At 32.7% G+C, this 21974-nt stretch overlaps 1 protein-coding gene across 1 annotated transcript in view; it reads left to right on the plus strand.

The window, feature by feature from the left end:
• The window catches only part of LOC148284552 (thyrotropin-releasing hormone-degrading ectoenzyme-like), a 90676-nt gene that overhangs the window by 28502 nt on the left and 40200 nt on the right, over nucleotides 1-21974 (plus strand). Inside the window, exon 2 of the mRNA XM_088238367.1 lies at nucleotides 998-1100. Within this exon, the coding sequence (XP_088094493.1) occupies nucleotides 1043-1100 (58 nt within the window). The 5' untranslated portion in view covers nucleotides 998-1042. The remainder of the gene's footprint in view (nucleotides 1-997; nucleotides 1101-21974) is intronic.

Consider the following 21974-nt stretch of genomic DNA (forward strand, 5'->3'; position numbering starts at 1 on the left):
GCCCCGGAAAGAAGGGAAAAAATCACTAATCGTTAGCTCGGAATAAAACGCAATCGTTTTTTTTTTTTAGAAGAATATTTCAAGTAAAAAACATTGCGGTATATTCTTTTAAGTGCCGTAAATAACACAATTATTGAACTGTAATAGTAATTATTATTTACAATCGTTACTTTTTTATGCATGCATAATATTTATGTAAATACAATTAATTACTACCAAAAACTGTTTAAATTTTTTTAAACAAATTAAAATTTGTTTGTTGTACTATGATAGTAATCATAGTTTAATAAAGTATTTATTTAGAAAACAGCAGTCTCGTAATTTTTTTATTTCAATTTATTTTATATTATATTACATCTTAATTCTTACATATGGTAAAGAAAAACAATAAAATTATAGGCATTAAATATTTTTATAGCTGTTTAAAAAAGCAAAAGTATCTTTTGTCAAAAAACTCATGAAAATTCGTAGATACAATTATTTCAGCATCACATTTCTGGAAATCCCAGGGCTTAAAATATACTGTCAAGTGATTTAGACCAATATTTCTGTTGTGACGGTCGGGCAATGGTGTGATTTCGTAAATGAGTCAAGATTCGTTGTGAATTGTGAAGAAAAAAAATGGGTTTTTTTTTAAAACCTGAATTTGTTTGAACAGTCAATTTTATCAAGGTCCTGAAAAAAATTGCACTCGCTTAACCCCGATGGATATATTATGCAAACTACAAATCAAACCAAAAATTTAACTAGGACCACATGATCTACTTTTTATGATTAAGCCAGAATCATTATTCTATTATAAAACAATGCTATAAAAATCTATGACTGATTTTACTTTTATCTACACTTTTATAGCATTATGCGGTTTACGCTATTCGTTTCCATTTTGTGCTTTGTTTTTTGTCATTAAAAATCATGCGGGTTTTAAACTAATGATCTCGTTTTACTAAAATATGATTGTATGAGATTATGATATAAAAATTGTTATTATTTGCAGTTTGGAGTATAGAACGGAAAGTGTATGTAGCCCGAGGAAGGAATAATGTCAGAACTTCAACATTTCCGTGAGCCGCTTCGGGATAACACGGAAGGGAGCGAACGTAAGTAGCTGATACCACAGTTGTTTGTCAAAACATAAATTAAAAAACACTTGTGATTTTTTCAATAATTGATGATCATTTATGTTAACAAAGTATTATAGATTGAACTGTTTTGTTTTTTGGCGTACCACATGGGTGATATTAAGGATTACATATAGATATTACAAAAAAACAGTATATGGGTGCTGTTTTTTCTTTGTACGGGTAGTTTTAATTGTTTATTTTTATTTATTTATTTAAACGCCTTTTATGTTTTACATACATATATACAAATAAAGACAGTCGTGTATTTTACAATGAAGTAGCAAAAAATATATAAATGATTTTTAGAAGAAAAAGAAAAATATCAAATTATGTGATAAACAAACCTTTTAACTTTATTTCAAACATAATTCTTAACCATTATTTTAAAACAGTGATTTGACTAATATTTTAAATATTCTTAATGAAAGATTAATCAGTTTTTTTTCACTTATTAAAGTGAATTGTCTTTTTTGATAGTATTTAAGCTTCTTAACATCGAGTGTCATTATTTGAGAATGTATAGATTAAAAATATATATATTACTATTCTCAGTGATTATATTATACTCTGTGTATTGTAGTATCTTAGGTTTTTCTGTTTCTAGCCCACAACCATTCGAGGCCTTAAATCCCATACGCCTATTAAAAAAAATATATTGTGTCATGATTGTCTATCGTTCAAACGTATTCATAGCTGGTACCGCATACGTTACGCGAATTTTCATTCTATTGTTATTTTGATCACGCTTATTAAGATAAAAAATAATTTTATTTAAGAGAAAACATTGGATTGTTTAGTTTAATATTTTTACATATATTTTCAATATATCACGAAGAATCACGTGAAGGAAATATTTAAATATCTTCTCAATAACAAGGATCAAAAATACATTCAAACGTTTTAGTGTGGCGAATCCTTGACACTCATTTTGTGAAAAGAACACAAGTTTTATTATTTTAGTAGATATGTACCGTCCATTTTGAAAGTCCTTCGTGTTTGATGCTGGTAGGTACGTAGGTTTCTTCTACTGCACAATGGTTTTTGGCCTAAAAATGCTTCCGGTCGGCGTGTCTTTAATCTCTATTTAAGCTCCAATAGTCACGCTGAACACAAAAACGCCGGACGATGTCCATATTTTTACTTGACGAGTCATTATAATTGCCAATAGATATTCAAAATCCATTTAATTAGATATTTATTCGGTTTTTTATACCGTTTTACTTAAATTGTTTATGCCTATAAAATGTATTTATCTTAAAGCGCCGGCACCTAGCATTACATTTGTATATACTATATACATAGCTTCCTATAAAGCATTGTCTTACTTTCATTATTTTAAATATAACACACATTTGAACGTAGTTGTGCAGAAAGCAGCCAGTGCACAATTTTGAAAAAATAAGATATTGGTGTTATCGGGTGCAGCAAGATCAATTCCAAGTTCTATTAAAAACAGCCAGGCCGCTTTCATACAAAAAACTGTAATAATAACCTTTTGAAAATAGTGCCGATCACAAAAACGGCATTCCTCAATTTGCAAAAAACACCCACAGCACTAGAAAAGTCTTACGGTACTTGAAAAGTTATTAAAACTGGTAAATACGTAATCAGATTCTTGTTGATAATTTTTTTTAAAAAACTAATGTAATCATTGTTTGTCAAAGTCAAAAACATTCCAACTGTTGTGTAGATTTGATTATTCACTATTTTTACAAATGTGCTATTATCTCAGTTTCACTTTTCTATGGCTGGCTGCTTTCTGTATAACTACGTTCATTTAATTAACAAATTCCAACAGGGATGGAGAATACTTTAAAGAAGGGAATATGAAAGTCTATTTTTTACAGGGCTTATGACCACCTGTCATTGACTGGTTTAAGTGGCCACTTTACACACTGCGTAACATTCACCATTTTGCCTATGTTTGAATTCCGTAGTTCTTCACTCCTTCCATTTGTTGATTTTAGTGAAGTTTGTGCCTTTATTGTTGTGAAGATATTCATCTAACGGAATTATTTCACATACTAGGCAACGCCTGAAAACGAATTTCCAATTTTTAACCTTCTTGGACCAATATTTGAGTTCAGCCAATGATAGGTCATAAGCCCTGTAAATATCTAGACCTCTATATTCCCTTCTTTAAGGTGATCTCCATCCATGTTGTAATTTGTTAATCTTAATGACCCCCGAGAGGGTGAAATCCAGTCTTTTGTCTACAAACATTTGGACAAACTCAAATATTGTAATAACACACGTTTATTTTATCTATATTATATTTCATAATATTTTTTATCTGTCTTTACTTATCAAAAGTAAATTTCAAGAGAATTTTCAAATTAATCATTAAAATTAGCTACGAAAATAAAACACTTAAATATTCGCAACGGATTTTAATGTTAATAATAAAATGTCGTTGTCTAAAGATATCGACATTCCTCGCCGCTTAGAAATGAAAAAACTAAAACAATACAGAAACATCGCGACCATTTAATTCCTACTAGTTGTCACTTAGATTCCCATATTGAAATTTCTTATACCGAAGGAATTTGGACTCTGCCCCCAATTCAGAGTCTACAAAAGAGATTTTAATACAATTCAGTTTTTTAATTAAATATGGATAATTGTCATATTTTGCGGATTGTGTATTTTTAAACGTTTTTTTAATATTATTTTTAGCACCACAATATGCCAGGGGGCCCAATCACAGCTTTGAATTATACCACAGAACAACCAGATCTAAAGAATAAAAAAAATGTATGACAAATACAATATTTTATTTATTGGTTGTATTATCCAAACTATATTTGCGCAGCAAAATTACATTTTGTAACATTTTCCCTTTTATCAGATATTTATGTTATTCTTTTAAACATTAGTTTTAAAGCCTTGTTAAGACTGTTCTATAAATAATAATAGTATGAAGATTATTATTCAAAAGAAGCTTATAACATTATCGCAGACTTATGGCGAATATTATAATATTTTTTGCTAAATTTGATGACATAAATACGGCTTTGGAACAAAAACTTATTAAGAAGGTACTAAAAGCTGTTTTATTATTAACTTACGTTTAAAAAAAAATATATTGAGGAGTTTCACGAAACTTTATATTGCTCATATTTATGCTAATATTTTAAATCATAAGTATTAGTAAGTACCTACGTAATATATTTTTAATTGTTTTATTTTTTTACCAGCTACCTTCTCAGTAACAAAATACGTTTGCACGAGTATGTAGGAACGAGTACTGTTAATTAGTGAACTATGTGTGTGACATCAATCATATTTTAATATTAATACATTATTATTTTCTATTATGTGCTAATTATCAATACATGTAGTAAAAAATTGCTTAATATGACACATTTAATCATAATTTTCATGACCCGACTAGCTAGATTAATCCGATTATATTTTGAGGCAGTTAATTTTTTGAAAGACGTAAACCGTTTACGTATACATTCCATATTTGTGAAATAACCATTGCTAAATTATAACTCAGTTTGAACATTAATTTAATTAAATATATTTTTTAAACATTAACCTATACATTCTCCTGCTCATAAAAAAACTCATTCTGTTTCCTTCTTAATATTAATGATCAAACATTATTGACTGTTTAAACAATTCAACATTTCTTTGTTCCTGGACAGACCCAAAATCATGAAACAGATCATCATACTTCATCTAGTAAAAAAAAACGATTGGGATACTGTGCGATTGGAGTATCGATGCAATGCCCTAAGCACCACAATGAGGTTCAGAGAAGGGGTGATGATGATGAACGCTTGACCCGAAACCGTTCCGAAACTAGCGGACCCGGCAGACGTTGTCCTTCCTGGACGTTGGCTTGCCTGCTTTTAGCTTGGAAAAAGACTTTTCATTGATAAGTAGGTACCTAGATACTTGTTTATGATTGAATTCCAAAACTAAAAATTTATTAATATTCAAATATTGAATTTAAGTAGGTACCTAGGTACTTGTTTATGGTTAAATTTAAAAACATTAAATAATTCATTTTCAAATGTAGAATTCTTTTTGCAAATGTCAAACTCAGCTCTCCTCACCAACGGGGGTGCACTTTATACATGAATGCGGTTTAAAAAAAAATATTGAATGTCGGTTAGTATTATTTTAGTTTTACCAAAAATCCAGTTTATGCTTCTAACTTTTTTTTACAGATTCGATTAAAAATTATTTACGAACACGTGCAGCGGAAAGATCTACATTTCGCTGAAAATCGCACGTAAATTGGTTAAGCCGTTTAGGAGAAGTTCAGTGACATCACACGTACAGACGAATTATAATATAAAGATAAGAAAATATTGTTTCTTAATTTTACTATTCCTCAAAATGTTAGTTACGTAAATATATAATATCTGCATTGCTCGCTTTTGTGGATGACTCTTAGTTATTTTATTATGAATACAAGGGTTAAAATTCCTCCATGCATCTTCTAGTCTAGGTTGTCTGAAGGACGAGACTCGGTAATTTATACTTCCAAAGAATTTCTACATACATGTTACTTGGATTGTCTGCTGCGTTTATTTTTGTCAACAAGCCTCAGTAGCCCTTCAGAGAAGACATATGGAACATGGTCTTAGCAACTTATAGCTAATATAAGGTGCACACAGTTAAGCACCGACACCTCGCAATACTGAGAAAGTAATATAGGTACAAGATTGTACCAATTCGTTTTGAAACATACATACCTGGGTTACCACTATTAACCAGGAGAGTTCAGAAAATTTGGGAGATATTCAAGTTCTCGGTTAATTCGATCACATTTTATTTTATTTGGGAAATCAACAGTTCTACATACATATTTATAGTAAATAAACAGATATTGTGTATAAACTCAGAACTAATAACAGATTTCCACAAAGTATACAACGTAGATTGATTTTTTCATAAGCAAATTAATATGGTGATTAGAAAGAATGTACTTTAAAAGTTTACAGAAATTGTTCGGGTTCGGATTTTACCCAATTTTGATAAACAACATGACATGCTTTAAATTTAATGCCGCAACATCTTTATTTAAAAAAAATCTTCATCCGAAAAACAGTATTTTTAGGAATGCATTTTCCAGTTTTTTAAAGAAAAAAGCAGTGTTTTCAATAAATACGCATTGTAAGTGCATGTCAAAACATAGCCATGACAACATGATGTAAAATGAATTGAATTCCTGACTGATTAACGGCCCACAAAAACAACAGGTGGGGGTGAATTCTTGCAAAAAAATGCGTGTCAACCGGCTATATGAATTATATTGGATAACAAAGTTTGCTATCTAAATTCGGATCTAAACGTTATCAAAGCAGGTATTTTTTTTTTGTCTGTATCCGGGCGGGTGAAGAATATAGCTCTGTGTGTAAAATAGGACCGGAATCTTTGACGAGTGTTTTCGACTCGATGGCTACTTTCAAGTAAAAACATGCTTAAATCTGTTTTGACGAAAGTTAGTTACTGGCGCACTTTTACCCATTGAGATCAGCTCTTGTAGCTGCTTATTCCAACCATCAACAACCCCATTGCTCAGGAAACGCTTCCGTGGATTTAGATTAAATCTCGTTTTGTGGCTTCGAAAACTTAGTTGAGGCAAACGTAATATAAAAAGAAAATGACTGTTTTTTCACGTCAGAACAAGCTACCAGCATAAAAATTGTATTGTTTTGTAAAAAATATATTTTTGGCTAGATGCATGCAAAGAATGGGGCAAATCGGTAAAGAAAATAACGAGATATGATTATTTTTCTTCATGTACCTGAGGAATGACGCTGGTACTGAGAGGGATAAACGTTGTTAAAACAGAAATACTTCATTGCTCCTGTTCTGGCATCTGAAGCGTAGGACTGATGACTACCTTTATTTAGCAAATGATCTAAATATTAGTTTACAAATGCAGTGCCCTATGCGACACTGGGCGCGGAGAAAGGAATGACGAAGATGACGAAAATAGAATTACTGCCTCGATATTAGTGAGGTAGGCAGGCAAATATCCCATAAAAGTTACAAATATTTGTATGGTTATGATATAAGCAAAATGAAATTCTCGGGACAAAGCCAACGCGAAGAGAATAAACCTGTTGATACATGAACGGGAATTTCGCAAGTATGAGATGTGTGTATTTTGCACACCGCACAGTTCACGCACCCCAAAAATAACTATTGCATAAATAAAGAATTGTTACGTGTGGATCAAGTTCAATGACGCTGAGTGTTATCAGAAAATTTATTTCAAGAGTTGTAAAAAACATGCTTAGACTTTAGATGCCAGTGTGATTTATTTTTTTCTCATTATGATTTTAAGTCGTGTTAATGGATTAATATCTAGTTTTAAAATGATGTTGTCTTTAGTTTTTCTTTTAATTTCTTTCTACATAATATTATAATATAACACAATCATATTAAAAGTGTATATCTTTTCTGATACCACTATTCCAATAATATTTCGTGTACCAGCCGATGACAGATCGTAAGTCCCGTAAATCCATAGACAATTTGATCTGAATTTGTTGCAACAGAGAGGAAAAACATTTTTGAGAAGAGAATATGGAAGTCTAGGCATTAACAGGGCTTATGATCTGTCATTAGCTAATTTAAGTTGCAACTTTACACACTGTGTTACATTCACAATTCTGTTTATGTTTACATTCACATATCCTCAACACTTCCATCTGTTGACTTTTAAAACCTTTATCATATGGGTATCAACCTTTATCAAGGCCTGTAAATGCTTAGACTTCCGTATTTCCTTCTCAAAAATATTTTCTCTCTCAGTTGCAACGAACTTAGATATAAATTACTCCCTAGGTAGGAAATCCAGCCGTCTACAAACATTAAGACATACTCAAAACATTGTTGCCTAGACAATTATTTATGCCTCAATTTTTTTCGAAATCTCTGTTATTACAACAGATATCTATTAATCTGGGTCTTTTGTGTTCAGGCAGATGAAGAATACAGTTTAGTGTGTAAAATAAAACCAGAACCCTCGACTAGTATTTTCGACTCGATGGCTGCTCGCAGGTAAAGACCCTGAACAAGGAAATCAGGTGGAGATAAGTCCGCCTATTGTGCAGTGTTTGGCGCGTTCGCATAGCATGCTTAAAGTTCCTGGTTCGATTCCTGGAAGGTCGACTTGAAATATTGATTAAAAAGGTATATTGCAATATTTCATGCTCCTGGACTGGCCTCCATATAACAGATGATCGATATACGCTGCATTAGGTGTATTAATGTAGTGCACTATACACCACTAATTGCGGACAGGAATATGGTGAAGATGATAGCTAACTCTTGTGTGGCTGTAATGTCACAGTATTCGACATAGAACACAAGACTTGATATATCTCTCTTATTTTTAAAAATGATGAATTCGTATTTTTCGTAATCTTCCATTGGACATTTTTACTCTCGATTTGGAAAGTAAAATTTGTATAACTATGCTAAATGTTAATATGAAAAATATTTATTCTTGCTACGCGAAGAATGAATGTCCGCTAATTCAGCAACAAATCTATACAGGAACTTTATACAAGAGAGAGCACAAAGACAAAACTCATAACAAGGAAGACAGAGACGCTGTACTTCGGCGGGTGTTGTCTAAAACAGATCCAGTCTTCAGTCGGTTGATGATAGTGATGGGGGACGCACGCGCGTAACATGACTTGCGTATTTCTGATTTTCAATTGATTTTGCTAAAACAGGGCTAAATTATATGTTTATTCGCATAAATTATGGAAAAGAATTATTAAACAGTATGTCTCCTTGTTTTTTTTTCGAATGTCTAAACATTAGAATATTCCGTATTTTACTAGTGGTAACACAATGTTACATCACCGCGCGCAAAGGGATTATTTACCACAGTCTTTAAAGAGTTAAATACATTTTTTTTCTTATTCCTGTTTTTCAACATGGGCAATGGGATCTGGCTCGTAACGGTGTGATCACAGCAGATAACGAAAGGATGAAAGGCGAGTTTTGAAACTCGCTTGAGCGCCTCTACACCAGAACCAACCAGCTAAGAGAAGGTAACTCCGACAGAAAAATCCATCAAAGAAGGCAACGGGAAACCACTCTGGTCATCTTTTCCCAGGAATCACTATGGCGAGTTCATCCAATAAGCAGTTGTCCTGGCTGCGGAATATAATAGTAGTAACCAAGACGCTTCCCCAGTAATGATCACCAACGTCACGGGGACCTGACAAGGCACCGCAAAAATAATTATTTCTTTTTTTAATAAAGCAATCTCTCAATCTGTTTTCATTGAAGAAACGTAGAACGGAGAGAATTTTCAAAATACTTAATGCTAAGAGTGATGTCCCATCTCCGTTGCAATCAATTTCTTTTCATGTTCCCAACCGTGTCGCCAGTCGAAATTTGCTATTTATCAAATCTTCTAAGAGCAACTTTGGTTTTTATGCCCCAATATCCAGAATGTGTAGATTAGTAGATTCGTCACACAACTTGGAATTCTTTGTGTTTAGTTTTTCGTAGATTTTTTCGCCATTAACAAATTGTGCGATGAAATCGGATTGGCATGGGTTAGCTCGAAGTCTTACATGTCCTTCGTTTTTATGAATAAATTGTATCCTGGGTAAAATCCAGTACCTTCCTCCAAAAATTTATATATACCTACTCAAAATACGATTTCCTTCAATTCACATTGAAGAATCGTATAAAAATATTTCAAGGACTATTGTTAAAAGAGTGTACACACGATACTATGTTCATTAAAATGTTTTTTTCTAGAAGTCGTTTCAGAATAATTTGCGATGCTTACCATAACAAAAATTTGTAATATTTTAGAATTAAAAACTTGTGGAAAAGGAAATTGTGTCATGTTTTAGCAAATTATAATGCTGAGTTAATTTAAAAAACAAACTTAAATTTTATTGAGATCTCTGCGTGTTCTTAAAATTAGAACAGACACGGAGAACATTTTTGAGAAGACTTTTTATAGGGCTTATGAACTGTCGTTGAGCAGACATTTTGATTCATAAAAGTCTACACACGGAATGAAAAGAAATATAGATATATGTTTTTTTTTTTAATGTATTTATTAACCCTTACGGATTATTGCGGTCATTAAAAAAAATACATACATGTAAATTTTTAATTTTTAATCATCTCTGTTGTTGATAATAAAATTTTTGACATCTATGGATATGGATTTTAAAAGACGATTTATTTTTTCAATTATTGATTGAAAAATATTTGAATAGCTTTCATTCGTTATTACCCGCGGCATCGCTCACGTGGTATTGGGGAGAAATTAAAAAAAAAAAAGTATTGTCGTTTGGAAATAAGAATTTTCCCGGTAGAATGTTATATTTTTGCGGGACAGAAAGTAGCTTGTATCGATTGCCGGTTCTTCAACTATTGCTTTGAAAAAAAATACAACGATTAGTTGGTCTAAGGCGACGTCGCATTGTTATTTTGTTGACAAATCCAAAATCCTACTTCGAAACCAAAAATCACAAAAGATAAAGAAAGTCAATTATAGAAATTTAAAGAATTAATTTCATATTGTGTTTTTTTCGCATCCTCCTTTACCGCCTAATCATTTTTAAAAAAATATTGCTCATATATTTTATTTATATACATTTTTTGCACCACAACAGGCCAGGAGGCCCAATTACAGTTGTGAGTTGCATCACAAAACACCCAGGTTTAGAAAAAACATATTTGATTTTTGTGTTCTCACCGGGAATCGAACCCGGAACCTTCCGCATGTGAGTCAAGCATCTTGACCGCTACACCACGGAGGCCGCCATTTTTAAAAAAATAAGTGTCCTGTTCTTTAAAAAAAATTTTTTTTGAAAAGTTTAATTTACGGAATTCACAAAAATAATATATTTTTTTATTTATTCTCTGTTGTTGATAATAATATTACTTACTTTACTTCTCACCTCTCCTATGCAAAAAATATGTCAATTGGTAGCTCCGCTGAGACGTGAATAAAACGAACAAACGCACATACCTGTTTATGATATTAGTAAATGGATGAATAGGGCACCGTGAGTGTAAAACTGAAGTAAATGCCAATTTCTCATTTTTGAGGTTTCCCTAGAATTTCATATTGTCCCCTCTTTTAAACGTTCTCTTTATCTGTGATTTTTTTAAATGACTTATACAGCTGGTATGCCCCACAGTGAAAACGACGTGGTAGATAAGTTTGAAAAATAGTTTTCAATAAATCAATTCTAAAAATAGTAGCAACGTCCACTTGAATTTTTAACTAAAATTAACCACTATGCCACTTATATGCTTAATGATTAAATACCTACACTTTAGATGTTTGGAAACTGAATGAAAGAGTGTTCATTCGTACGTATGTAGCGGAAACGGGAGCGAAATACGATATTGATGTAGTTTGAGTGAGATAGATGTACGCAATACGAACAAACTTACAAAACGAAAGTGTGCCATGCTAAGGGCTCCGGTCAAAAAAAATCTTAATTCATGACGTTTTTCTATCAAAATTTATCCATTTCACCATCATATTCCTATTTGCACTCGATGGCCCATAAGGCACTGTATTGGAACACCAAATGCAGCATATCTTAATAATCTGTATCATAAAGGTAATGTGATCTGTCTGATTGCAGTGTAAAACAATATTTTACATCAATATAATTGAATCTGGGACTTCCAACATGGCAAGCGCTACATTTTCTTGAAATAATTTCCCAATCCGCACCCGGTAGCACATAGGGCATTACATTTATACTCCTTTTTTTTAATGGAAGGTAAGGTGATCGATCTTACGCTTCAGTTACCAGTCCAGGGAGAATATAATATTGTAGTGTAGAACTACCTTTAAAACTAATATTTCGCATCCTCCTACCAAGAACCGAGCCCGGGACTTCAAGCATGGTAGGCAAACGCGCCAACCATTACACTACATGGAGTACTTATCTCCGGATTTTTCGTTTTTAGGGTCTTCATCTGAGAGTAGCCATCGGGTCGAAAACGCTCGTTGGTGGTTGTTCACTTTTCAAACAGAACTGTAGGTATTCTTCATTCGTAAGGACACAAAAAACTTATTACGTATTAATTAGTAAGCAAACTTCGGTGACAACTGTCATCAAGCGGAGGCGATACTGCGAATGCTTCCTGAGAGCCTTAAACACGCTTACCTACTTTACAAGGCATCAGGTTCTCGACGTCCTGGACGTCCGCTGCTGACTGTTTGTCGGCAGTTTATGTCAGAATTACGGGACGCGAACCCTACTTAGGAGGACACACAGGAGCTGGCAGCCGATAGAGATGCATGAAGGCTCTTTGTGGACACCATAATATGCTACAACTAGGGAGCGGACATGGAATGATGATAATGAATTAGGAAGAAAAGATTTGCCTACCAAGCAAGGGGTCTTGGGTTCGATTACCGACATGATGATATAAAATATTAATATAAAACGGTTATTAAAAAAAAAAAATTCATAGTCCCTGGTCTGGCTCCTGAAGCGCAATACTGATTATCATCCTTCATGTAACAAAAAAATATAGAGATGCGCTGCGGTTGGTGTATCAGTACAGTGCGTTATGCACCATCGCACAGTGATTCACCCAGAACAAGCCAAGTGGACAAAAAACGTTTATTCTACAATTTGATTGTTCTGGTTTTAAAGAATAATATTTAGTTGTTGTTGATAATTTAGAAGCTTTGAGAATATTTTTACTAAAAGAAAAAACTTAGGTTTGGAAAAAAATGGATCAAAAGAAAATCGGTAAAATCGGCGTTTCTGTTACAGAAATATGTTCATCTGAAGGATAACACAACTTTTTGGAATTAAAAAGACTATGATAAATGGAAACACTTGATATTCCACCTACATTGACCACTTTCGCGACTGTTTATAGGAGTGGCTGGTGCATTTAGAGTCCACGTAATAAGCTAATGTCTCGTCACTGTTCAACTGCCTGCTAACAAAAATAACATCACCAGATTTCCTCTTTTCTGCAGGTTCTAAACTTTTTCTAATCAAAGTAGCTATGTTTTTATGACCCGACATACGGTTTGCTACTTCAGCAGGTGTGATTAACTCACTGGCACTTCAAGATCGCACTTAGTCTTCAACTCTACGTTTTTAAGCTTTAAAATACGAGTATTCAAAGCTTTTTTTGGGCCGGCCTTGAGGTTGACTTCCTCCATGATGAAGAAGCACAAAGCTGATCCTCACTTATATAAAAAAATTATATCTGCGCCCTTTAACCAACTTTTGTTTTTATTTAAAAAACTGCCCTTCTTCATATCGGCTGCAGCCCACTTTTCAGAGAATTTTGATGAAAACTTGAAACTTTTAACTGTAAATACCTCTGTAAATCCAAAATCATATCTGTGGCACTAAATTTTTGCATTATGAAATCCATTTGACGAACATTTCGTTTATCTTTCATATGTTTCCGCCATTGTTAAAATAATTCCAATACCCTTTTAGAGCACCCACGATCCGAAAAAAAAATAATTAAAAAAGCTGTAATATGCGGTACTTAATTATATATCATTATTATTATTATTATGGATAACTTATAGAGCGCCGTTTTCGTAATAAAATACCTCAAGGGCGCTTTACATAGTGATTCTATTGTTAAATTAATTTAATTGAAGCTTTTAAATTTGTAATTTAATTAAACCAATGTATTTTGTTGTCACATGCTACGGGTTTATTCAAATGATTTAGAGAACAAGTGGGTTTCAAGTTTTTTCCGAAACATCACTTCACTATCACAGCCTCTCACCTCTGCTGGGAGAGCATTCCATGCCATAGGGCCTGCGACCGCAAATTCGCGTTCACTAAATTTAGTGCGCTGTTTGCGTAGAGGTATAATAACTTTTCCTCTCGCCGTAGACGTAGCTGATCTAAGCGTGAGACGCCTGTCAGCTAGTTTATCTGGAATGCATAGTTTCCTTAGATATTCCGGAGCAGAGTTGTGCAGTGACTTATACATAAGCCAACAGAGTTTGTATTCGACCCTCTGTGGAAAACGTAGCCAGTGTAGTTCCCGAAGTAGTGGAGTGATATGACTGAACTTAGAGATTCCGAAAATAAGTCTAGCTGCGGCATTCAATACAGATTGTAGGCGAGTCATTTTGTTCATTGGTAGACCTGCATAAATACCATTACAATAATCGACTCTAGACACTACAAACGCATTTATTAATTGACGGGCGGCATCAACCGGCAAATTTTTGCGTTTGCATTTAATTTGTCTCAGCTGGTAGAAGCATGAACTTATCGTTCTACTAATTTGAGAGTCAAGAGAAAGGTCAGAATTGAGTAAAACTCCCAGTAGTTTAACGGTGGGTAAAGCGGTACTCCCTACATTGGGTAGAGCCGTATCCTGGATCAAATTCTGTCGCATGGCTGAAGCCACCCGCAGTTGTTCAGTTTTCGATGGGTTTAATATTTGTCTGTTTTCAGCCATCCAGTTTCTTATTTTCTTGATGCATCCATCAATTAAATTGACAAGCACACTTCTCTTGCCTGGTTTGCAATAAAAATAAATCTGCGTATCATCTGCATAGCAGTGAGACCACAATCCACATTCTTTGATAATGTTCTCTATATCTTTAGTGTAAAGGAGATAGAGGAGTGGTCCGAGTACTGACCCTTGAGGCACTCCTGTAGACACCCGAAAGTTGGTTGAGCTTTTACCCTGGAACACAACTGCATATTCTCTTTCATTAAGATATGAACTAAACCACATATGTGCCTGATCACGGAATTTCACACCTACGTTTTATTTCATATTTAAATACACATTCGATATTTATAAAATTTAAAAGTTCTATGCAATGCATTGAAAGTATGTAATTTATGCTTTTATTTCTTTAAGACACAAAAATTATACAAAACCGTGAAATACAGTTCAAACACTTTAATAAAAATTATTGCTTTGTGACATTTGAGGTTTGTAAAACAAGGTCTTCAATTGTATTTTTCATTCCGCCCGGGCAAGAGAATATTTTTGGCACAGGTCAGGCCAATCCACCGCTTCATGAAATAAAAAACACAGTAATAATAAATCCGCCCTAGGTAATTTTATCCGTGCGGCGTGAATTTGTACGATTCATCTATATGTACTTAAACATGATTTTTTTTTTTTTGGATTTTTACAGCTATTACATAAACAAAATAAGTAGAAAAATATTAACAATACTTAAGCCAATTTTAAAAAACCACTGTAAATCTAATGACACATAATATATAAGAAAATATTTTAATTAATTGTATGTGTGTGACGTTTGTATTCATGTGTATGTGAATGTGTGTATGCGTAAATGAATGAGGGAGAGGGTGCGTGTGTGTGGGTGCGTAAGTATAAAAAAATAATTGTTTAAAACTTGTAAATATACTAAAAATGGTACAAGAAAGAGCTTGGTAAAAAGTTTGAAACCTTTTTGTTAAAATTTAAATCAAGGAATGTTATAAATTGTATTTTTTAAAAGTATGTTAAATTTCAAAACCGTATTCTGAAAAATTAGAATTTTATTTTAAAATTTAACACTGATACACTGAATGAATAATGTGCGACGAGTCCCATACAATACAAGTACGGTAGGTAACTACAAAGTGCATTATACATTAATATAATATGACTGTATAGTACCGACGTACGTAAATACTTAGCCGCATATTGGTCATTGGGATGTCTGAACACATACCCATATTTATTGTGTATGCAAAAAATTGGTAGAATTTCATACAAAAATTTGGTTAAGTATCCAAAATAAAAAACTTTATTTTTTAAAATACATATATGACGCGTTTCGTCTTGTTAGGACATTTCCTTATAAACTAACAATAATTGCTGTTTAATGATATAGGTGCATAATAGTTGTATACTCTTTACACAAATTAATATCTAACTGTATGAATGCCCATGATATCCTTGCTCAGATTAACCTTAATGTACCTCGCCGTAATTTGCGTACCAATCCTGTCTTTGCTGTGGGAAATTATAAAGCTAACATCGGATTCTTTTCCCCTCTGCCAAGGATCCTCAGAACAGTGAACGAAATCTCACTAAACGGTACAGTCGATGTGTTCCTACAGCAAGGGCGGGCATTTAAGAAGCAAGTGGTGTTGTCTCTCTTGACTCGCGATGTCACACTCGCCATTTCCGCCTAGATTATGCTATACACATATCTTTTGTATATTATACACTTTGTTAATTTAAATAGATTTTAAGAATGTTAAGATTACTCATACTCATTAATGTCAATCTATTGGGGCTTATTTAAGCCTGTTGATTGGCTTTAAAAAAATAAATATAGTGTTAATAGTTTATGAGATTATTTAACAAGTATTTAGGATTTTTAGGAAGTCCACGAAAAGTAACGTAAAGAAAAATCAATTAAATATACTGAGTACATTGAATCAGGTACATTATGGATATGTTAGAAAAGCCTTACATTATTAAAATTATTTGTGGGGGTGCAACCTTAAAATAAATATAATAATTAGATTTGAAGAGTGATTTCATTTCATCATCATCATCACTTATCCCTTTCCGCACCTAATGGTGCATAGGGCACAGCATCGGTACACCGATCCCAGCGTATCTTGATCATTTTTGTTACATGAAGATTAAATTATCAGTCTTACGCTTCAGGTACCAGACCAGGGATTATGAAATATTCTAGTGTAAAAACACCCTTGAAAATAAATATTTCAAATCAACCATGTCGGGAACCGAACCGGGAATTGATTTCATTTACAAAGATTTATTTTGAAAAAAAGTTGAAACTCTACACTCGTGTTTTATTGAATTATGAATTTAATATTTATATTACATAACTTTTATATTGTAGTACCTAAATATTGTAGTACCTAAATATTGTAGTACTTAAATAAGAATTCAGGGCCCTTGAGGTGATTTTGACAAACATGGAGCTATATAAATTATCCATACATTATTATTATTATTATTATAGGGTTTATTATATAACTAAGATTTATGTTCAATGTCAACTAAGGTAGAACATTGAACTTAAATCATAGTAGACTAAATTAACTTAACTGTACTTAATTGTCTTTAAAATAAAGATTTTGAAGATAATTAAGCTGCTATTTTTTGTTAGATTTTGGCAAAACATTGGCAGTCGATGTCGCTGTTAAATAAATCCATTAAACTGGTACATCACTAACTCAAATATTAAAAGCACAGTTGCGTTGGCAGAAATGCCTATAATAGTATAGCTAGCGCAGTAATATCTAACGAACATCACGAGGAACATTTTTTATTAAACTCGAGGTTCAGTAAAAATGTTTTATCATATGTAATGCACTTTGAAAAAACAATCTCCTTTTTTTCTTCCTCTCTTCATAGTTTGGTGTAGATTTTTAGTTTATTTTAGTTTCAAATTTTGTAAAAAAATATAGGATGAGTATCTAAAATTTATCCATATATTCACTCCTTAATTTCTCAAACCGAATGGTTTGGGTAGGCAGAGAAAAATTGCAATTTGTAATAAAAATAACAGAAAATATTAGTATATTAAAATATTAATATAAGTATTAAATAAACAATATTTTATAGTACAAATTTACTTATATAATATAACCGACTGATAAAAAAAAATACTAATTGATCGGCGACTTTTTTGATACAATTTTTTTTTTTTTAGATTCCCTCAAATTTTTCTGTTTTTTTCTTCTCGTTTTAAGTTTTTTTAAACAAGTAACCGAACAAACGACAAATTCATAAATGGCCTAATTTGACAGTACTTCAATTCTGTGATGAAAACAAACTTTTTGTTATTGAACAATGCAGTGCCCTATGGCACCAACGTGTGCTGGTAGGGGTTTGATGACGATGTAGCCAATGTTAAGAAAGGAATACGGAAGTCTAATTGGTTGATTTAAGTCATCTTCATTTTCCTTGCATTCTTCCGCATTTTTATTTTTATAAATTAAAAATGCGAAACCTTTATTAATCATCGCGATTTAAACCACTTTATGTAATTAACATGAAGGTTAAATCTTGAAGATGTAATCAAAGATTTTGACATACTCAAAACTTGGTTTAAGTTCTCGTTATTTGGTAACATATAACCGATTATTTTAACGATTGCTTAAGGCCTAAGACAGAGGCTGGCCGCCGAAGCTAGGTATTTTATGTACTTACACTGTCCCACATCAGAATTATATTTCAAATACAATTCAAATTGACGTGCGTCCAGCTCGAAGTATTTCTCCGATTTTTTTTTATTATTTTCCAAAAATATTTACAAAATAGTCTTAAATTAAAGTCCTGCTGAGTTGCATACATACAACTCGTCAGTAGGTTCTTATAAATTACATCGATTATTTACACTTAACCTACATTAACAATAATTTTCCTTGAAAAACATTACATATTACATAATGAAAAATTAAAAACTATCACTAATACATAAAACTTTTCTCTAATAACCATAATTTGAGCAAACGTCTCACTCCTGTATTTAACTCAGCATTTTTAATATTGTTTGGTGTCTTTTTGCCATATTTATTGCAATATCTAGGTAATCAATAAATAAATAATAACATTGGAGTATTTTATTTTCTTATTTTAAATGTGATTATGTCTGTAGCAGGCGCACGGGGCAAGACAAGAAAGGCATTTCCCCGTGTTTATATGTTTAGTTTCTGCATATATTTTTATGGGATTTTAAAAATTACATTTTGAGATTTCAACACCTAAGTATCCGTATAAAATTAACAATTCAATATATTCAATCTAGTATCATTACTTATGTAGAATGACTTGAAGTGATGTTTCTAATATCTGACCCTTAACTCTTGTGTGGTCGTGGTGTAACACGAGTCAACATAGGACACAAGACTTTATGTCTGTCTTATTTTTGTAAATTATTAAGTTGTATTTTTTTTAATCTTCAAATGGTCATTTTCACATCGGATTTGGAAATATTTTGCTGAATTTTAATAAAAAAATATTTATCCTAACTATGCTAAGAATAATTATACGAATGAAAGTGATGCCGATACCAGAATAAATCTGTTTTACTAAATAAGAAAGAGCACGAGAATATAACTTATAGCAAGGAAGACAGAGACGCTATTATGCAGCTGGTGTTTTTGTGAAAGACAGAAACAAAAGAATAAATTCTTTCATTCAGTCGGTCAGTAAGTGGCAGTGTACGTTAGTTATGTGACCGGCGTATTTATAATTTTGAATTTATTTTTAAACAAACGTCATTATCATTTCTTTTCCGCACATAATGGTGTATAGGGCACTGCATCAGTACGCCAATCGCAGCGTATCTTGATCATTTTTGTTACATGAAGGTAGGGTGATCAGTCTTACGCTTCAGGTACCAGTCTGGGAACCATGCAATATTCTAGTGTAAAAACACCCTTTTAAATAATATTTCAAATCAACCATGTCGGGAATCGAACCCGAGACCTCTTTCACGGTAGGTAAAATGCGCCGACCATCGACCACGAGGCTGACCTTATTTTGCTATAACGGAGCTAAATTACATTTTTATTTTAATAAATTTTGGAAAATTAAACAGTATAACGGTGAGTTTTTTTTAATGCATGAACTTTGGAATATTCTGTCTTTTGCTTGTGGTAACACGATGTTACATCACCGCGTGTAAAGGAATTTTGTGGCACATTATTTTATGAGTCTAGGAAATTATCGTATTATTCGATTATTATTGTCACTACTTTGGTGGACCATGCTGATCGGTGTTGTATCACAAGCAAAAGTTTTGTTCTTGGTTTGTCGTTCTGGCAAACCCGCTGCTTGTGGCTGCCATAAGTCACATCCCGATCGTTCACCTGGCATCCGATCGCTGGCAAATCTCCTCGGAGTATAAATAGCGGGGAGGAGATTTTCGCTATCCAGTACCCACTGCACGTTTGTTCACTCTTGCAGATACAAAAATTCGAGATTTCTTCCACCGAAGTTTCGCATTTGTCCCCGTTCAAAACGTTCTTGGATTTGCCAAACAGGTTTTGCCAACCCGACCCTATATGTACGAGAGTCTGGATTTGCAGACAATATAAATCAATGTCCCAAATTCGCCAAACAGATTATACAACGCATCGTCGTCGGTTTTGTAAAACATCCCATGCGATAAATGCAATTTAAAAAATATTTTTTTTATAAACATGAAATATTGAAAAATTCGTATATAAAAGCACTCTGAGGATGCAATAGCGTAGGCATTCAAAGAACTAATATATTTAAAAAAAATTACATACCTACTTATACAAATGTATACTTTATTAAATTCATTTGACCTTGCTGCACTGGTGTCTTGTTCGGAGGACACTTTATATTATTTATTATTTATTTTTTTTATTTTTTTTTATTTGAAAATTTATTTATAAACCCTTACGGATTATAACATTCATTTTACATAAAATAATATATACATTTTTCATTTATACTCTATTGTTCAAAATAATATTTTTTACATCTTTTGTAAAGTTTGTCTGAGTCTTTTGTTTAGTTTTGTCTGGTAGTTTATTGTATAATTTCAGTCCCTGGTTCATTAGTCTTGATTGTCCTAGTCTTGTTTTAGAAAGTTGTATATGGTATTTGTCTGATATTCTCGTATTATGTACATGTTGACTACAATTTTTTACTAGTTTTAGTTCTTCGTCTACAATTACATTAGTGGCTAATTTATGGATAAATTTTAATGATTCTAGTTGAAAGAGTTCAGTTATATTTAATTGCTTAGTTTGTTTAAAAAGTTCTCTAGTTGCAGTTAAATAGGGAAGGTCATATACTAACTTTAATATTTTATTTTGTTGTCTTTGTAGTCTGTTTATGTCATTTTGATATCCTGCTCCCCGTAATAGTTGCGTATAACATATTTTAGTTTTTACATAGGCTTCATACATTAGAATTTTTTCCGTTTTTGGAACAAAGTTTTTGATTTTTAAAAAAAGACTCGATAATGTCGCCACTGAGACCGTACAGAAATAAATTTTATTTATTTAATTGTTAAGGATATTTACAAAAATATAAATATAACAGGAAAGCCTTATAAAATATGCATTTGAAAAACTTGCAGGTATAATAAAAATTCTTTGTTTTAAATCACATTTTTTAAATCGAATTACTGACCGGTTTCGGAGCATACGTGCTTCTTTATCGAGGTATAATTGAGAATTGAATTCAAATTCTCATTAGTTTATATTGTTCACTCCTGTCTAACTTTAGAACAACTGCAAATAATCAAAATTCGAACCCCTCACCCCACACTTCATACTTTCACAAGCAGTAATACCTACTACACTACATAGAAACTTTATTTATTTTCGTATAAGACTTAATATACTTTTAAAATTATGAAATAGGATTTATATTCCAATCTCAAAGTTGCTCCGAAACCGGTCGGTAATCTAATAAAAATAATTGATTTAAAGCAAAATGTTTTTATTTTCAATTTAATTAAAATTATATATATTAACTCAGTGAAACCCAAATGCCGCCTATATAACGCCCGCATAATACCTATTCACCTCGACGGATGCGAATCGTGGTACCTCACTAGGGCCCAAAACAGCAACTTTCTGAGTTTTGAGAAAAGGTGTCTCAGAAGAATCTCGGGTATGCGGTGGTTTGACTTTGTGAGGAATGAAGTAATAAGCGAACGGATGCAGCAAACTCCGGCAACGATTGTCGTCAAGCGGGGACGATACGGTTTGCTGGGCCGTATACTGCGGATACCTCCTGAGACCTTAACTACGTTTGCCTACTTTATAAAGCATCAGGTTCTCGACGTCCTGGACGTCCACTACTGCCTGTTCGTCGGCAGTATATGTCAGAACTTCGGAACGAGAACCTGACTTGGGAGGACGCAAA

The sequence above is a fragment of the Micrasema longulum genome, unplaced genomic scaffold (genome assembly GCF_059751315.1).
Source record: "Micrasema longulum isolate JH-2025_06_02 unplaced genomic scaffold, ASM5975131v1 h1tg000110l, whole genome shotgun sequence".
Classification (NCBI taxonomy): Eukaryota; Metazoa; Arthropoda; class Insecta; order Trichoptera; family Brachycentridae; genus Micrasema; species Micrasema longulum.